Source organism: Oncorhynchus clarkii, chromosome 14 (genome assembly GCF_045791955.1).
Source record: "Oncorhynchus clarkii lewisi isolate Uvic-CL-2024 chromosome 14, UVic_Ocla_1.0, whole genome shotgun sequence".
NCBI classification, from domain to species: Eukaryota; Metazoa; Chordata; class Actinopteri; order Salmoniformes; family Salmonidae; genus Oncorhynchus; species Oncorhynchus clarkii.
Window position 1 is genome coordinate 26,217,450 of NC_092160.1, and position 16,148 is coordinate 26,233,597.

The 16,148-nt window shown below is 44.7% G+C and overlaps 1 protein-coding gene across 1 annotated transcript; it reads right to left on the reverse strand.

Annotated features, from left to right (window-relative positions):
- Positions 1-10,113: 10,113 nt before the first annotated feature.
- LOC139365858 (mucin-4-like) lies at positions 10,114-16,091 on the reverse strand. Its single transcript, XM_071102920.1, has 4 exons — positions 15,585-16,091; positions 14,456-15,360; positions 13,422-14,287; positions 10,114-12,792 (listed from the first exon to the last, which is right to left on the reverse strand). Exons 1-4 carry the CDS (start codon positions 16,089-16,091, stop codon positions 12,662-12,664), a joined length of 2,409 nt encoding a protein of 802 aa, XP_070959021.1. The 3' UTR covers positions 10,114-12,661.
- Positions 16,092-16,148: the final 57 nt, after the last annotated feature.

Below are 16,148 nucleotides of genomic sequence, written 5' to 3' on the forward strand. Positions count from 1 at the left end.
CCCTGCCATAACCACTCACACTAGACTACTGCAACACCGTTTCCCCTGCCATAAACCTTCACATTGTTGCTACAAATGAGAGGAGTTGATGATGTGCAGGTGTAACAGTTTTGCTTCCGTCCCTCTCCTTGCCCCACCCTGGGCTCGAACCAGGGACCCTCGGCACACAACAACTGACACCCTCGAAGCATCGTTATAGCCCCACAAAAGTCGCGGCCCTTGCAGGGCAAGTTGAACAACTACTTCAAGGTCTCAGAGCGAGTGACGTCACCGACTAAAACGCTATTAGCGCGCACCCCGCGAACCATTTCACTCCGGTTACACAGGTTCGCGGAAAAAAATATACATGCTGTTTTTGGATATTGATTTGTGTTTGTCAAGGAGGCACAGACATTCCAAAATATGTTTGTAGTTCAGTTCAGATGATTTGTTTTCAATATGTGATCTATTGGCTAAGAGAGCTTCAAAGGCTATTTATTCGATTGTGGAGTTTGAATAGTGTGAGAAGACAACATCGGGTGTACAGTTTTCAATGAGAGCATTATTCTTCTGCTATTAATTATGTGGCAAATAATATTTATGTGTTAATAGTATCTTCTGATGACGGTTATTATGCCTCATATTTTATGTAAAATATAAGTAGGTATCTTCTGATGACGGTTATTATGCCTCATATTTTATCTAAAATATAAGTAGGTATCATCTAGCTGTCCGATAACACGTTCTGATAGAATAGCTTGTCCTGCACTTCGTAAAAACCCAGAACGCATTGAGTGAATGTTGGAAATTACTTTACATTTTTTTAAATTATAAAATAGGTATGGCGGGGTATGCAAAAAGGTCAAATTTGAAATAAAAATACAATTGTATGTCACATGCAACCGGTGTAGACATTACTGTGAAACACTTACTTACGAGACATTTCCCAACAACGCAGAGTTCCAAAGGAAAACGTTTAAAAGGAAATAGTAACAATAAAATAACAATAAGGACATATGCACAAGGAGTACCAAAGAAGTGCCATCTCTTGAATGATTCGGCATTCATGTCCAAAAGTCACTTTAGGCAAATATGTATATATGATTTCATTCAGATCAAAAGTGGTGCTGTCAAAAAGTGATTGAATTCAACTGGATTTACCCAAAAAGGAAAGTGTGACGTTACTACCGTTAAGACATCCCGCTCTAAACAACTCACTTGTCCATGTTTGATCCATCCTGAAGATCTGGTGATGAGAGTTCTCTCTCCTCCTCTCTCTCTCCTCTCTACCAGGCCCAGGGCTGAAAGGGGGAATAGTAGGAGGGTTCAGACCAGCGTCTACGTTAGTGCCCCTGTCATAACAACACACACTGACACTCACCAGACTGTCCCGGATATCAACTGGCCAACATTTTTAAACGATTAGCTTCTGCCAACCTGCTAAACATACATCTCGCTGTTAATCTAAGTATGTTCAGGATGCTTATCTTTATCTAGTTTAAACAGTTTGTTTTCTTTAAATGATATTCACCTCCAGAACCAGAAGATGGCCATGGTGTTCCAAAGAACTGCGTCAACTTTCTGATATTTCCCGGAGTTCTGTTAGCATTCTGATCTAATGGAACGCATTGGTTTGTATGGACGTCTATGCATTGGCTGAAAATGTATTATTTGTTATCGTTGTCTAAACCTATCCTGGCATAGTTTTTAGATCTTTGTAAGATATGTGTGTTTGATGTGTTGTGAAATATCCCAGCTCAAACAGCGTGGCATAAATTGTGATAAATCGTCATGTTTCCAATGTTTTGCAGTTAAAAACAAAAAGGAGTGCAGAACTGCCAAGGAGGGAAGAGGCTTTGGCGCCAGTCTCCACCTAGCTCATGAGATGGATGTAAAACAGCAGGTTATTTGTCTAATGATTCATATTTTAGGGTACATTTGTCATACAATAAAATGTAATGCTATCAGTCATTTATATTGAGAGCTTAAAGATACATCATAAAGAATGTTTCCGAGATTTCCCTCAGCATTTGATGTGGCCAAAGTTCTTTGGAAGGACAGTTTTGTTACCCAAATCACTGACTGAAAGCTATGAAACTGTTTTTGAGCAGAAAAACAATAGACAGTCATGCAAGTAAGTAAATCATTCAATGAAATGTCAAAAACAGATAATGTCCCCAGATACATTTGAGGGCGGCAGGTAGCCTATTGGTTAGAGCGTTAGGCCAGTAACCGAAAGTTTGCTAGATCAAATCCCTGAGCTGACAAGGTAAAAATCTGTCGTTCTGCCCCTGAACAAGGCAGTTAACTCACTGTTCCTAGGCCGTCATTGTAAATAATAATTTGTTCTTAACTGACTTGCCTAGTTAAATAAAATAATTTATAAAATGATGTGCTAAAATATTGTCTATAAAAAAAACTGATGACCCCACCAGAACCAAAGCCTACACAGAAACACGTTATACATACGATGATGCCGGTTAGTTCGCCTTGCAATCCACACACCACAAACAAGTACATAAATGTCTTCTCAGACAACAAACACTGTATATTACTAATAGGTGAGCAAATAAACCAATCTGAACAAAGCAACTGACTTTAAATCCTACCTGAGTTCAGGAGAAACGATGAAGTCTGAAGAACCAGTATGGTATGTGCTTCTTGGTGTCCAGGCTCTTCTCACCATCAAACGCTCTGTGAGTAGAAGTGTGTATGTCCAAAAGCTCACAGAGGAGAAGTGTGTGTCCACTAAGTAAGTGTGTGTGTGTTCCTGGCAGTGGGAAAGGTGTTTCCCCATGCTCAGGACTCTACATCACTGTGATGGAGGAGAAGAGGGATTCTAGGAAGTGTGTGTGTGTGTGTTTGTCTCTCATAGGGCCAGGAGTTGAGGCACTGCTTTTTTCCAGTAATTCCCGCACTGTCCACTGGTGTTGCTGCAGGTAGGAAACCCTAGGAAATGTTCTGTAATTAACACATGCTTTCTCCAATCAATCAATCAATGTCTGGTTGTGCTTATGTGTTTGGCAGAGGGATTGCCAAAACCAGGGGAGGTGAAGTGCAGCAAATCTTAAGTCGCACAAAACCTATTATTTAGCAGGGAATACAATTTGTAGATCAGTAATTCTACACCTCAATTTGCTCAGCTTGAGCTGATATTGAGCAAATATTATTCCCTGCTAAATACAGGGTTTGTGGGATTAAGATATGCAGAATTACACCACCCCTGGTTTAGGAAAAGGCGAAGTGAGAGGGTTTTCGTCACCCAAAATATGTCCACGTTATTAAGTTTATCATTATTTATACTGAACAAAAATATAAACGCAACAATTTCTATTTATTTAAAAAAAAAAAATTATGATTATAATTTTTTTAGCCCATTTTCGTGGTATCCAATTGGTAGTCCCAGTCTTGTCTCATCGCTGCAACTCCCGTACGGACTCGGGTGAGACGAAGGTCGAGAGCCGTGTGTCCTCCGAAACACAACCCAACCAAGCCGCACTGCTTCTTGACACAATGCCCACTTAACCCTGAAGCCAGCCGAATCAATGTGTTGGAGGAAACACCGTGCACCTGGCGACAATGTCAGCGTGCACTGCACCCGGCCCGCCACAAGAGTCGTTTGCGCGCGATGGGACAAGGACATCCCTGCCGGCCAAACCCTCTCTTAACCCGCACGACGCTGGGCCAATTGTGCGCTGCCCCATGGGTCTCCCGGTGCGGCTGGCTGTAACAGAGCCTGGACTCGAACCCAGAATCTCTCGTGGCACAGCTAGCACTCGAGAGGCCCACAAACGCAACAATTTCAAGGATTTTACTGAGTTACAGTTCATATGAGGAAATCAGTCAATTGAAATAAATTCATTAGGCCCTAATCTATAGATTTCACGACTGAGGAAACAGATATGCATCTGTTGGTCACGGATACATTTTTAAAAAATGGGCCTCGATCTTGTTGCATAATTTCTGTGCATTCAAATTGCCATCGATAAAATGCAATTGTGTTTGTTGTGCGTAGCTTATGCCTGCCCAAACCCTAACCCCACCATGAGGTACTCTTGTTCACAACGTTGACATCAGCAAACCGCTCGCCCACACAACGCCATATGCGTGGTCTGCGGTTGAGGCCCAGTTTAACGTACTGCCAAATTCTCTAAAATGACGATGGAAGCGGCTTATGGCAAAGAAATTAACGTCCAATTATCTGGCAACCGCTCTGGTGGACATTTCTGAGACATTTGTCGCATTGTGTTGTGTGACAAAACTGCACATGTTAGAGAGGCCTTTTATTGTCCGAAGCATAAGGTGCACCTGTGTAATGATCATGCTGTTTAATCAGCTTCTTGATATGGGGGATGAATTATCTTGGAAAGGAGAATGCTCACTAACAGAGATGTAAACAAATTTGTGCACAAAAGCTGAGATTAATACGTTTGTTTGTGAGTATGGAACATTTCTGGGATCTTTTATTTCAGCCGATGAAACATGGGACCAACACTTTAGATGTTGTGTTTATATTTTTGTTCAGTGTATTAAGCAGGTGAGGAGTTTTTGTATGGGGGGCAATGCGTGTCGAATTTAGTAAAGATAAAAAACTATAGCTATTTTGATACATGCGGCTTATTTGATCTAATAGAAGTTTCGTAATGCTTATATCGGCTACGTGTGTACCGATATAAAAGTGTGATGCTGACTTCCTGAAAGAAAAAAAAACACTAAATCGGAGTTGTCCCTGTTGATATTTGAGCCGGTCTATGCATATTCATGAGTCAGCATAGCATCTCACTCTCCATTGAATACAGGTGGTTGACATCAACACCCCTCATCGAATATTGAAATGTGTTCAGATAACAAGATGTATCCACCAATCGAAAGAGATACATAGGTGGGAGGTTGACAGCCCGCCGTTCCACTCTGTGGACAACGAAATGCATTGTTAGGGTGGAGACAAGCATCTCATCATTATATCCAGTATCTTGGAAGACAACATTTCCGACATGCTGATCCTCAACACAAATCAAATTGTATTAGTCACATGCACCGAAAACAACAGGTAGACCTTACAGTGAAATGCTTACTTACAAGCCCCTAACCAACAATGCAGTTTAAAAAATACAAATAAGAAATAAAAGGAACAAGTCATTAAAGAGCAGCAGTAAAATAACAGTAGCGAGACTATATACAGGGGGTACTGGTACAAAGTCAATGTGCGGGGTCACCGGTTAGTCAAGGTAATAGAGGTAATATGTACATGTAGGTAGAGTTATTAAAGAGATAATGCATAGATAACAGAGTAGCAGCGGTGTAAAATAGGGGGTGGGGGCAATGCAAATAGTCTGGGTAGCCATTTGATTAGATGTTCAGGAGTCTTAAGGCTTGGAGGTAGAACTGTTTAGAAGCCTCTTGGACCTAGACTTGGCGCTCCGGTACCTCTTGCCGTGCGGTAGCAGAGAGAACAGTCTATGACTAGGGTGGCTCGAGTCTTTGACAATTTTTAGGGCCTTCCTCTGACACAGCCTGGTATAGAGGTCCTGGATGGCAGAAAGCTTGGCCCCAGTAATGTACTCGGCCGTACACACTACCCTCTGTAGTGCCTTGCGGTCAGAGGCTGAGCATTTGCCATACCAGGCAGTGATGGTGCATCTGTAGAACCTTTTGAGGATCTGAGGACCCATGCCAAATCTTTTTAGTCTCCTGAGGGGGAGTAGGTTTTGTCGTGCCCTCTTCACGACTGTCTTGGTGTGCTTGGACCATTCTAGTTTGTTGATGTGGACACCAAGGAACTTGAAGCTCTCAACCTGCTCCACTACAGCCCCGTCGATGAGAATGCGGGCATGCTCGGCCCTGAGTCAATGTGCAGGGGTACGGGTTAGTCAAGGTAATTGAGGTAATATGTAGATGTAGATAGGGGTAAAGTGATAGATAATAAACAGCGAGTAGCAGCAGCGTAAAAAGGAGGGGGGTCAATGCAAATAGTTTGGAGGCCGAACAGTTGCCATACCAGTTCTCGATGGTGCAGCTGTAGAACGTTTTGAGGACCTGAGGACCCATGCCAAATCTTTTCAGTCTTCTGAGAAGGAATAGGTGTTGTTGTGCCCTCTTCACGACTGTCTTGGTGTGTTTGGCCCATGATAGTTTGTTGGTGATGTGGACACCAAGGAGCTTGAAGCTCTCAACCTGTCCATTACAGCCCTGTCGATGAGAATGGGGGTGTGCTCAGCCCTCCTTTTCCTGTAGTCCACAATCCTCTCCTGTCTTGATCACGTTGAGGGAGAGGTTGTTGTCCTGGCACCACACGGCCAGGTCTTTGACCTCTTCCCTATGGGCTCTCTCGTCGTTGATCAGGCCTACACCACTGTTGTGTCATCGACAAACTTAATGATGGTGTTGGAGTCGTGTCTGGGCGTGCAGTCATGAGGGAACAGGGGGTACAGGAGGGGACTGAGCACGCATCCCTGAGGGGACCCAGTATTGAGGATCAGCGTGGAGGATGTGTTGTTACCTATCCTTACCACCTGGGGGCGGCCCGTCAGGAAGTCCAAGATCCAGTTGCAGAGGGAGGTGTTTAGTCCCAGGGTCCTTAGCTTAGTGATGAGATTTGAGGGCACTATGGTGCTGAACTCTGAACAGTAGTCAATGAATAGCATTCTCACATAGGTGTTCCTTTTGTCCAGGTGGGAAAGGGCAGTGTGGAGTGTAATAGAGATTGCGTCATCTGTGGTTCTGTTGGGGCGGTATGCAAATTGAAGTGGGTCTAGGGTTTCTGGGATAATGGTGTTGATGTGAGCCATGACCAGCCTTTCAAAGCATTTCATGGCTACTGACGTGAGTGTTGCATGTGGGTAGTCATTTAGGCAGGTTACCTTGGTGTTATTGGGCACAGACTAGGACAGGGAGAGGTTGAAAATGTCAGTGAAGAAACTTGCACGGGGGAACAGGTGTGCGTGCTCAGCGCCGTCCTGTACTCCCTGTTCACCCATAACAGCATGGCTACACACGTCTCCAACTCAATCAACATTGGTAGGCCTGATTACCAACAGCGATGAGAGCCTACAGGGAGGTGGTGACGGGGCCGTAGTGGAGAGGGTCAAACTCTTCAAGTTCCTCAGTGTGTAACATCACAGGACCTGAAAAGGTCCCTTCACACTGACAGCACCTCTTCAACCTCAGGAGGCTGAAGAAATTTGGCTTGGCCCCTAAGACCCTCCCGTACTTCTACAGATACACCCTCGAAAGCATTCTGTCGGGTTGTATCACTGCATGGTACGGCAAACTCAGGGCTCTCCAGAGGGTGGTGCGGTCAGCCCAACGCATCACCGGGGGCACACTGCCTGCCCTTCAGAACATCTAAAGCACCCGGTGTCACAGGAAGGCCAAAAATATCAAAGACCTCAGCCACCCAAGCCACAGCCTGTTCACCCCGCTAGAAGGTGGAGACAGTACAGGTGCATCAAAGCTGGGACCGAGACTGATAAACAGCTTCCATCTCCAGGCCATCGGACTGTTAAACAATTACCACTAGCCTGGTAATTCAGTACCCTGCTCTGAACCTTAGACTGCTGACCTATGTACTGTACATAGTCATTTAACACGGGTCACTTTGTTTACATACTGTATTCTAGTCAAAGCTCATCCTATATACAGTGCCTTGCGAAAGTATTCGGCCCCCTTGAACTTTGCGACCTTTTGCCACATTTCAGGCTTCAAACATAAAGATATAAAACTGTATTTTTTTGTGAAGAATCAACAACAAGTGGGACACAATCATGAAGTGGAACGACATTTATTGGATATTTCAATCTTTTTTAACAAATCAAAAACTGAAAAATGGGGCGTGCAAAATTATTCAGCCCCCTTAAGTTAATACTTTGTAGCGCCACCTTTTGCTGCGATTACAGCTGTAAGTCGCTTGGGGTATGTCTCTATCAGTTTTGCACATCGAGAGACTGACATTTTTTCCCATTCCTCCTTGCAAAACAGCTCGAGCTCAGTGAGGTTGGATGGAGAGCATTTGTGAACAGCAGTTTTCAGTTCTTTCCACAGATTCTCGATTGGATTCAGGTCTGGACTTTGACTTGGCCATTCTAACACCTGGATATGTTTATTTTTGAACCATTCCATTGTAGATTTTGCTTTATGTTTTGGATCATTGTCTTGTTGGAAGACAAATCTCCATCCTAGTCTCAGGTCTTTTGCAGACTCCATCAGGTTTTCTTCCAGAATGGTCCTGTATTTGGCTCCATCCATCTTCCCATCAATTTTAACCATCTTCCCTGTCCCTGCTGAAGAAAAGCAGGCCCAAACCATGATGCTGCCACCACCTTGTTTGACAGTGGGGATGGTGTGTTCAGGGTGATGAGCTGTGTTGCTTTTACACCAAACATAACGTTTTGCATTGTTGCCAAAAAGTTCAATTTTGGTTTCATCTGACCAGAGCACCTTCTTCCACATGTTTGGTGTGTCTCCCAGGTGGCTTGTGGCAAACTTTAACCGACACTTTATGGATATCTTTAAGAAATGGCTTTCTTCTTGCCACTCTTCCATAAAGGCCAGATTTGTGCAATATACGACTGACTGATTGTTGTCCTATGGACAGTCTCCCACCTCAGCTGTAGATCTCTGCAGTTCATCCAGAGTGATCATGGGCCTCTTGGCTGCATCTCTGATCAGTCTTCTCCTTGTATGAGCTGAAAGTTTAGAGGGACGGCCAGGTCTTGGTAGATTTGCAGTGGTCTGATACTCCTTCCATTTCAATATTATCGCTTGCACAGTGCTCCTTGGGATGTTTAAAGCTTGGGAAATCTTTTTGTATCCAAATCCGGCTTTAAACTTCTTCACAACAGTATCTCGGACCTGCCTGGTGTGTTCCTTGTTCTTCATGATGCTCTCTGCGCTTTTAACGGACCTCTGAGACTATCACAGTGCAGGTGCATTTATACGGAGACTTGATTACACACAGGTGGATTGTATTTATCATCATGAGTCATTTAGGTCAACATTGGATCATTCAGAGATCCTCACTGAACTGGAGAGAGTTTGCTGCACTGAAAGTAAAGGGGCTGAATAATTTTGCACGCCCAATTTTTCAGTTTTTGATTTGTTAAAAAAGTTTGAAATATCCAATAAATGTCGTTCCACTTCATGATTGTGTCCCACTTGTTGTTGATTCTTCACAAAAAAATACAGTTTTATATCTTTATGTTTGAAGCCTGAAATGTGGCAAAAGGTCGCAAAGTTCAAGGGGGCCGAATACTTTCGCAAGGCCCTGTAACTACTGCTGTACACACCTTTTCTATTCATATGCACCATTAGATATATCTATATACACACACATTTTGTTTTTTTGCCCTAACACTACACAGCATATACAAATTATCAAAGCTTGACGATGAGTTGGTCATTTGAATCAGCTGTGTAGTGCTATGGCAAAAAAAAAAACACAAAGTGCACCCAGTGGGATCCCGAGGACCGAGTTAGGGAAATCCTAGTCATTACTGTAAGCATGACAAAGCTATGGGGTAAGAGCAGAACCCCTGTCTGTTTCCTGATGTCTATTTAGAGGGGCTTAGCTTTTTAAACCCATACATTCCTAACTACAGTGAGTTTGGATGAGAACACAGAGGTGTCTTGAGCAACGTTAAGTTATCACAGTGTAATCCACTCATATTTATCCAGTCATCAAACTCAAGTCTCTCGAGGTGACTGGAAAGTTAGATTGTGGTGTAGCAGAAACAGGATATCCTTAAGATGGGTATCCATCTGGGTACCAGTCTGTATATGCCATCATGCCACTCACTATCAAGCCAAACATGTCTTGCTTGACAATGAGCAAGAGTTGGCAAGAGCACAAACAGATCTGTCAGCAGGCTACTTTCAAGTCAATCGTGAATGGAAAAAATGATTTCAGTTGTACACCGGACTGATGTCTTGCCAGTTGCCTTACTGGGTACCTCATTAGTGACCTCTAAACTAGAGGGCGTTATTTGGAATGTGGCTCTAACTTAGAGAGAATAAAGAGAGATGGAAAGAAATACAGCTACCAAATAGAGCTAGCATAGACGAGACAGAAACAAACAACTGACACACAGACCGTAGGAGGTGGAAAGAGAAATTGACAAGATCAATTTAGATCAACCTTTTTAATCTATCTTCTTCAACAGCGACACAAAGCATCAACAGCGATACATTCACATAAAAGTGTCACATACAGGGGAAAGAATCCAGTGTGTTCTGCTGGACTCCTTGGACTTGTCCCACCACCCAGAGATCCCACAGATAACTCAGCTAGGGGTGTGTTCAGAAGGCTAGTGAATGGTACTGTAACAGCCCATACGTGTTCTAGAACACACGCCAGGCTTCTAGAATCTAGAGAAGACATGGTTGTTGCTAGTGGCTACATGCATCATGTCGGTAGTGACAGAAAGCAAGTGTAGCTAACTACGTATATCAAGTTAAAATCACTCCACAATGTATTAACCTGTCATTTCTATCAGATCCAATGGCTGTTAACTTATTTAGTTGTGTGTTAAAAACAAATACGTGTTTTGAGAGTTTTTTTAGACCACAGCAAAACCAATAACAACTCACATTCATCTTAGTACCATGCAGTAACGCTGTAATAAACCTCAGCTCTGAAAGAAGGTCGGAGCGGATTTGGAATGGAGGAAGGTTTCGTTAACAAAACACAGTGTACAAAACATTAAGAACCCTTCCTAATATTTAGTTGCACTCCCCTTTGACCTCAGAACAGCCGCACTTCATTGGGTCAGGTGCTTCCCACAGTTGTGTCAAGTTGTCTGGATGTCCTTTGGGTGGTGGACCATTCTTGATACACACGGAAAAACTGTTGAGTGTCAAAAACCCAGCAGTGTTGTAGTTCTTGACACAAACCGAGTCTGGCACCTATTACCATACCCAGTTCAAAGGCACTTAAATATGTTATCTTGCCCATTCACCCTCTGAATGGCACACACACACACGTTTACATTTGAGTTATTTAGCAGATGCTTTTATCCAGAGCGACATGTAGTGGTGAGTGCGTACATTTTCATATTTCGTTTGTACTGGTCCCACGTGGGAATCGAACCCACAAACCTGGCGTTGCAAGTGCCATGCTCTACCAGAAATCCTTCTTCAACCTGTCTGCTCCCCTTCATCTACGCTGATTGAAGTGGATATAACAAGAGACATCAATAATGGATCATAGCTTTCACCTGTAGTCACCTGGTCAGTCTGTCATGGAAAGAGTTCTTCATGTTTTGTATACAAGTGCACACACTTCCTCAAAGCACACCAATGAGGGTGGCAGTACCAAGATTACATTTAAGATGCTATAAATTCATTTGATATACAATCTTTTAAGTGAATATTGTTTCAAACCAGGGCAGTTTATTGATGCAACTGAACATCTAGAAAACTAAGGCACAATCACTAACGTGCACGAAAAATCTATCCCCCCAAAAATGTAATATATTAAATCTAGGAAAAACTAAAAAAGTCCAAAAAAGCAGACTAAAACCTGCACAATTTAAATAGTGTATCTAAAAATAAAATAAAAAACTACCTCACTCATGTGTTTATCACTTGTGTAAATTCAAGAGCACAGAGGGTGCCATTTTTAAAAAGGTTTGAGTGTAAAGAAAGAGAGAAATGAATAGGGAAAGAACAGAAAGAGGGGATGAGGGAGGGGAAGAGAAGGTTTGGATCCCAGTGGATCACCATACAAGGAGAGGAAACACGCTCAGGTTAGGTTGAGTCATACACAGGCACAGGCTAATATTGAGAAAACATAACGACCAGACATCATCCTACACATGCAGTAAGTACTCATCCGTGTACAGTTTTGTACAAACCGACACACGCTCCCTCAAATGTACACCCACTGCTTATAAAAACCAAAATGAACACACACACTAAAACATTCAACAGTCTATAAATAAGACTATTCAAATGAAAATTCAAGTTTTCACAACAGGCAATGGACCATGGCCTAAAATAGCTTATAAAAATAAAATAAAAACAAGGCACCATTTCTCATTTGAACCACAACAAGGAAATCTGAACCAGTAGATTTGTAAAGAACAGTACTGTAGTAGGTGCATAGAAACCAATGAGCCTCTGTATAACTCAATGAAAGGTCTTGTCTTAAACGTCAGCAGGGGACAGTTGTCCCTCTTCAGGTGTTTCAGTACACAAGAGATGAAACAGGTTTTATTCAGGTCAGTACATCAGGGCAGGAGGTGGGGGTCAGTACACAGCAGGTCCAGTGAAATTAACTCCTCCTCTGACGGTCTTCCAGTGGATCTGTACAAACACTCTGACACACGGCATAAACAAATACACTCAACCATATGTGGAACTTGTGAACCCACACAGGAGAGTGGGAGGTGGATTGCCATGGGGGACGCCCTACTCTCCCAAGGAGGACCAGACGATTAAGTCAGTCATATGTGGAACTAGTTAATGTCATCTCCACATGAAACGTCCTTTCTAAAGACAACATTATGCAACTACAGACTTTGTATAATCTATCACGATCACATAGTGGTTTACATTACGACTACACAAACCTTGTGATAATTGTGAAATACGTGCTGAACGTAAACTGTGTGATGATGCAGCTGTTATTTGTGTGACCGGTGCAGATATTAGGTTCTAAGGGGCTAAACGCTTCACCTGTTGGGGGTTAATCAGGGTCCTCCTGCCCCCCCTCCCTCTGGCCGGGATCTCTCTGGGGGCGGGGCATAGCAGCAGTACCCAGGAGCCCCCTCCTCACAATGTACGGACAGCCTAGACCACTGGGAATGTCAGCAAAACCTGGAGAAGATGGGAGAAGGAGCAATGTGAACATTTAGTACTGTTTATATAATGCTAGTGGGAGGTGGTATGTTTACTAGGGGTGCTAGGAGGAAGACATACAGAACCAGTCAAAAGTTAACACCTACTCAATCAAAGGTTTTTCTTTATTTTTACTATTTTCTACATTGTAGAATAATAGTGAAGACATCTAAACAATTAAATAACACAAATGGAATCATGTAGTAACCAAAAATGGGAGATTTGAGATTCTTCAAACTAGCCATCCTTTGCCTTGATGACAGCTTTGCACACCCTTTGCATTCTCTCAACCAGCTTCATGAGGTAGTCACCTGGAATGCATTTCAATTAGACATAGTTTGATACCATCCCACAGGTTAAGCTCATATCTGTTGTCTGGTTCGGTGTCTCTAAGGTCTGATGGAGAGTTGGTTTGGTTAGAGTGGTTGATGATTTGACAGGCTGAAAATATAAACACAGATCTTTTGATAACCCACAGTGGTAAAGAATGGTGAGCTGATTTTAATAGTATATAGGCTTCCCCTCTGGCCAATAGTAACAACCCCCCTTCGCTGTGATATTCAAATACACAGCATTAACAAAACAGCACCCGTGTCCCCTCTCCTCACCTTTCATGACCACCTCAGGCAGGCCGTAGGGTTCGTATTCCGTATCATCGTACGCTGCAGACATCTGAGTCCGGTTACGACGGATCCGCTCCGCAAGACGGGCTGGGTCGGCAGGGATCGGGAAGGACCCAGAAAACAACATCCTGTCCCCCTCGGCCTCAGACATCTGGACTGGTGACACAGGGGGTGATTCTGTGGGTTCTTCATCATTCTCCTCCTCTTCCTCCTTCTCCGTCTGTGTGTATACGTGGTGTGTTTCTGGTAGGGCGCCTGTTTCTCTCCCCTCCTCTGTCTGAGAGCTGGTACTACTCACCTCTACAGAGCTCAATCTCTCTTGACCTGTCCATCCTGCTGGTATGACCTTTGAACTCAGAACCTTGGTCTCCACCATCGTTCTCTCAGTTCGCCACTCTGATGTAGTGGTGACTTTTCTACGGACCGAGGAGTGACTTTTATTCTCAACACCAGTGGAGATTGGTACCTCTTGATGGTGACTGGAATGGTTGATTTCAGAGGACTGTGCTTCAGTGGATTGAGCCTCAGCAAGAGACAGAGTGGGGAACTCTTTGTTATCTAGTTCTTTGACGTCTAGATTGTGCCTTGAGACTATTTCTTTGGCCTGTGTCTCATCTGTTGCTCTGGGAGTGTTTGGATTGGTCTTGTTTTCTGGATCATCTTGGTTAGTGTGCTCTGTTGCCTTGGTCTGGAGCTCTGAGATTTGGTAAACATCTTTGGTGATGTCTGCTTCTTCACCATCTTCCCCATGTTCATTGGTCTGTTTTTCCGTCTCTTGGGGATGTGTAGATTTGTTCTTTCTGGATGGGTTTTGGAGACTCTTTGCTTCAGGAGAATTGCAGTGATGCAGTCTAGACCAATAAAAAAAGATAAATCAAATTTAAATTCAAACTTTGAAATCGCCATAGACAGAACATGAAAACTGCTCATCACATAAACTGTTACAACCAATTCATAATAACAAAAACCGGTCATTGCAATTGTCAATCAAGAATTTGTGCGTAGCCCCTGTGTGTTACCTTGAGGCCAGGGTCCTCCCATACAGTCTACTGGAGGTACAGGAGAGAAGCAGCTCATCCTCTCTGATCACCATCACACTGCTGCGTTGGCCAGGGCTGAGGGTAGCAGTGTTGTGGCCATGGCTGAGGGTAGCAGTGTTGTGGCCAGGGCTGAGGGTAGCAGTGTTGTGTCCAGGGCTGAGGGTAGCAGTGTTGTGTCCAGGGCTGAGGGTAGCAGTGTTGTGGCCAGGGCTGAGGGTAGCAGTGTTGTGGCCATGGCTGAGGGTAGCAGTGTTGTGGCCAGGGCTGAGGGTAGCAGTGTTGTGGCCAGGGCTGAGGGTAGCAGTATTGTGGCCAGGGCTGAGGGTAGCAGTGTTGTGGCCATGGCTGAGGGTAGCAGTGTTGTGTCCAGGGCTGAGGGTAGCAGTATTGTGGCCAGGGCTGAGGGTAGCAGTGTTGTGGCCAGGGCTGAGGGTAGCAGTGTTGTGTCCAGGGCTGAGGGTAGCAGTATTGTGGCCAGGGCTGAGGGTAGCAGTATTGTGGCCAGGGCTGAGGATAGCAGTGTTGTGTCCAGGGCTGAGGGTAGCAGTATTGTGGCCAGGGCTGAGGGTAGCAGTGTTGTGGCCAGGGCTGAGGGTAGCAGTGTTGTGGCCAGGGCTGAGGGTAGCAGTGTTGTGGCCAGGGCTGAGGGTAGCAGTGTTGTGGCCAGGGCTGAGGGTAGCAGTGTTGTGGCCAGGGCTGAGGGTAGCAGTGTTGTGGCCAGGGCTGAGGGTAGCAGTGTTGTGGCCAGGGCTGAGGGTAGCAGAGGTGAGGTCCTCTGGGTCTAGACAGAGGGGCTGGGCCGCCAGCCTCCACACTGTCAGCTCCTCAGCCTGCCTCTGGTTCTCCTCAGAGAGAGACTGCAGTTCAGCCTGCAGCATCACCACCTGGACAGGAGGAGAGAGAGAATAACATTCAGGAGATGTTCAAAATAATAAAATACAGATTTATTTAAAATAGCTGGCTTGTATATAGCATTCTGTAGTAGTAGCATTCTGTTGTGGATGTTTACAACCACATGCTTAAGCTATGGGGGGAAATTATTCAAGTATTTACGGTAACTTACATTGATAACTATGTTCACAGTAAGAGTTAGAGTACAGAAACCTACCTGCTTCTCTAGGCAGGTGATCTGGAGTGGAGCCAGTGGAGTAGTGTCTAGTAGAGTCTCATCCCCTGCCTCCATCTCCTTCACTCCTTCAGACTCTACTGCCCCTCTCCCCTCATCCCCTGCCTCCATCTCCTTCACTCCTTCAGACTCTACTGCCCCTCTCCCCTCATCCCCTGCCTCCATCTCCTTCACTCCTTCAGACTCTACTGCCCCTCTCCCCTCATCCCCTGCCTCCATCTCCTTCACTCCTTCAGACTCTACTGCCTCTCTCCCCTCATCCCCTGCCTCCATCTTCCTCCCTCCGTCCAACTCTACTTCCCCTCTCCCCTCATCCCCAGCTTCCGTCTCCCTCCCTCCGTCCAACTCTACTCCCCCTCTCCCCTCATCCCATGCCTCCATCTCCTTCACTCCTTCAGACTCTACTGCCCCTCTCCCCTCATCCCCTGCCTCCATCTCCTTCACTCCTTCAGACTCTACTGCCCCTCTCCCCTCATCCCCTGCCTCCATCTCCTTCACTCCTTCAGACTCTACTGCCCCTCTCCCCTCATCCCTGCCTCCATCTCC

Bases quoted from the DNA above. Each gene is read 5' to 3' on its own strand.
- LOC139365858 (XM_071102920.1), bottom strand. From the start codon at position 16,091: ATGGAGGCAGGGGATGAGGGGAGAGGGGCAGTAGAGTCTGAAGGAGTG. The intron at 14,288-14,455 runs GTAACACACAGG...TTATTGGTCTAG, and splicing joins GGGAGGACCCTGGCCTCAAG to ACTGCATCACTGCAATTCTC. The intron at 12,793-13,421 runs GTGAGGAGAGGG...CATCTTCTCCAG, and splicing joins GCCTGAGGTGGTCATGAAAG to GTTTTGCTGACATTCCCAGT.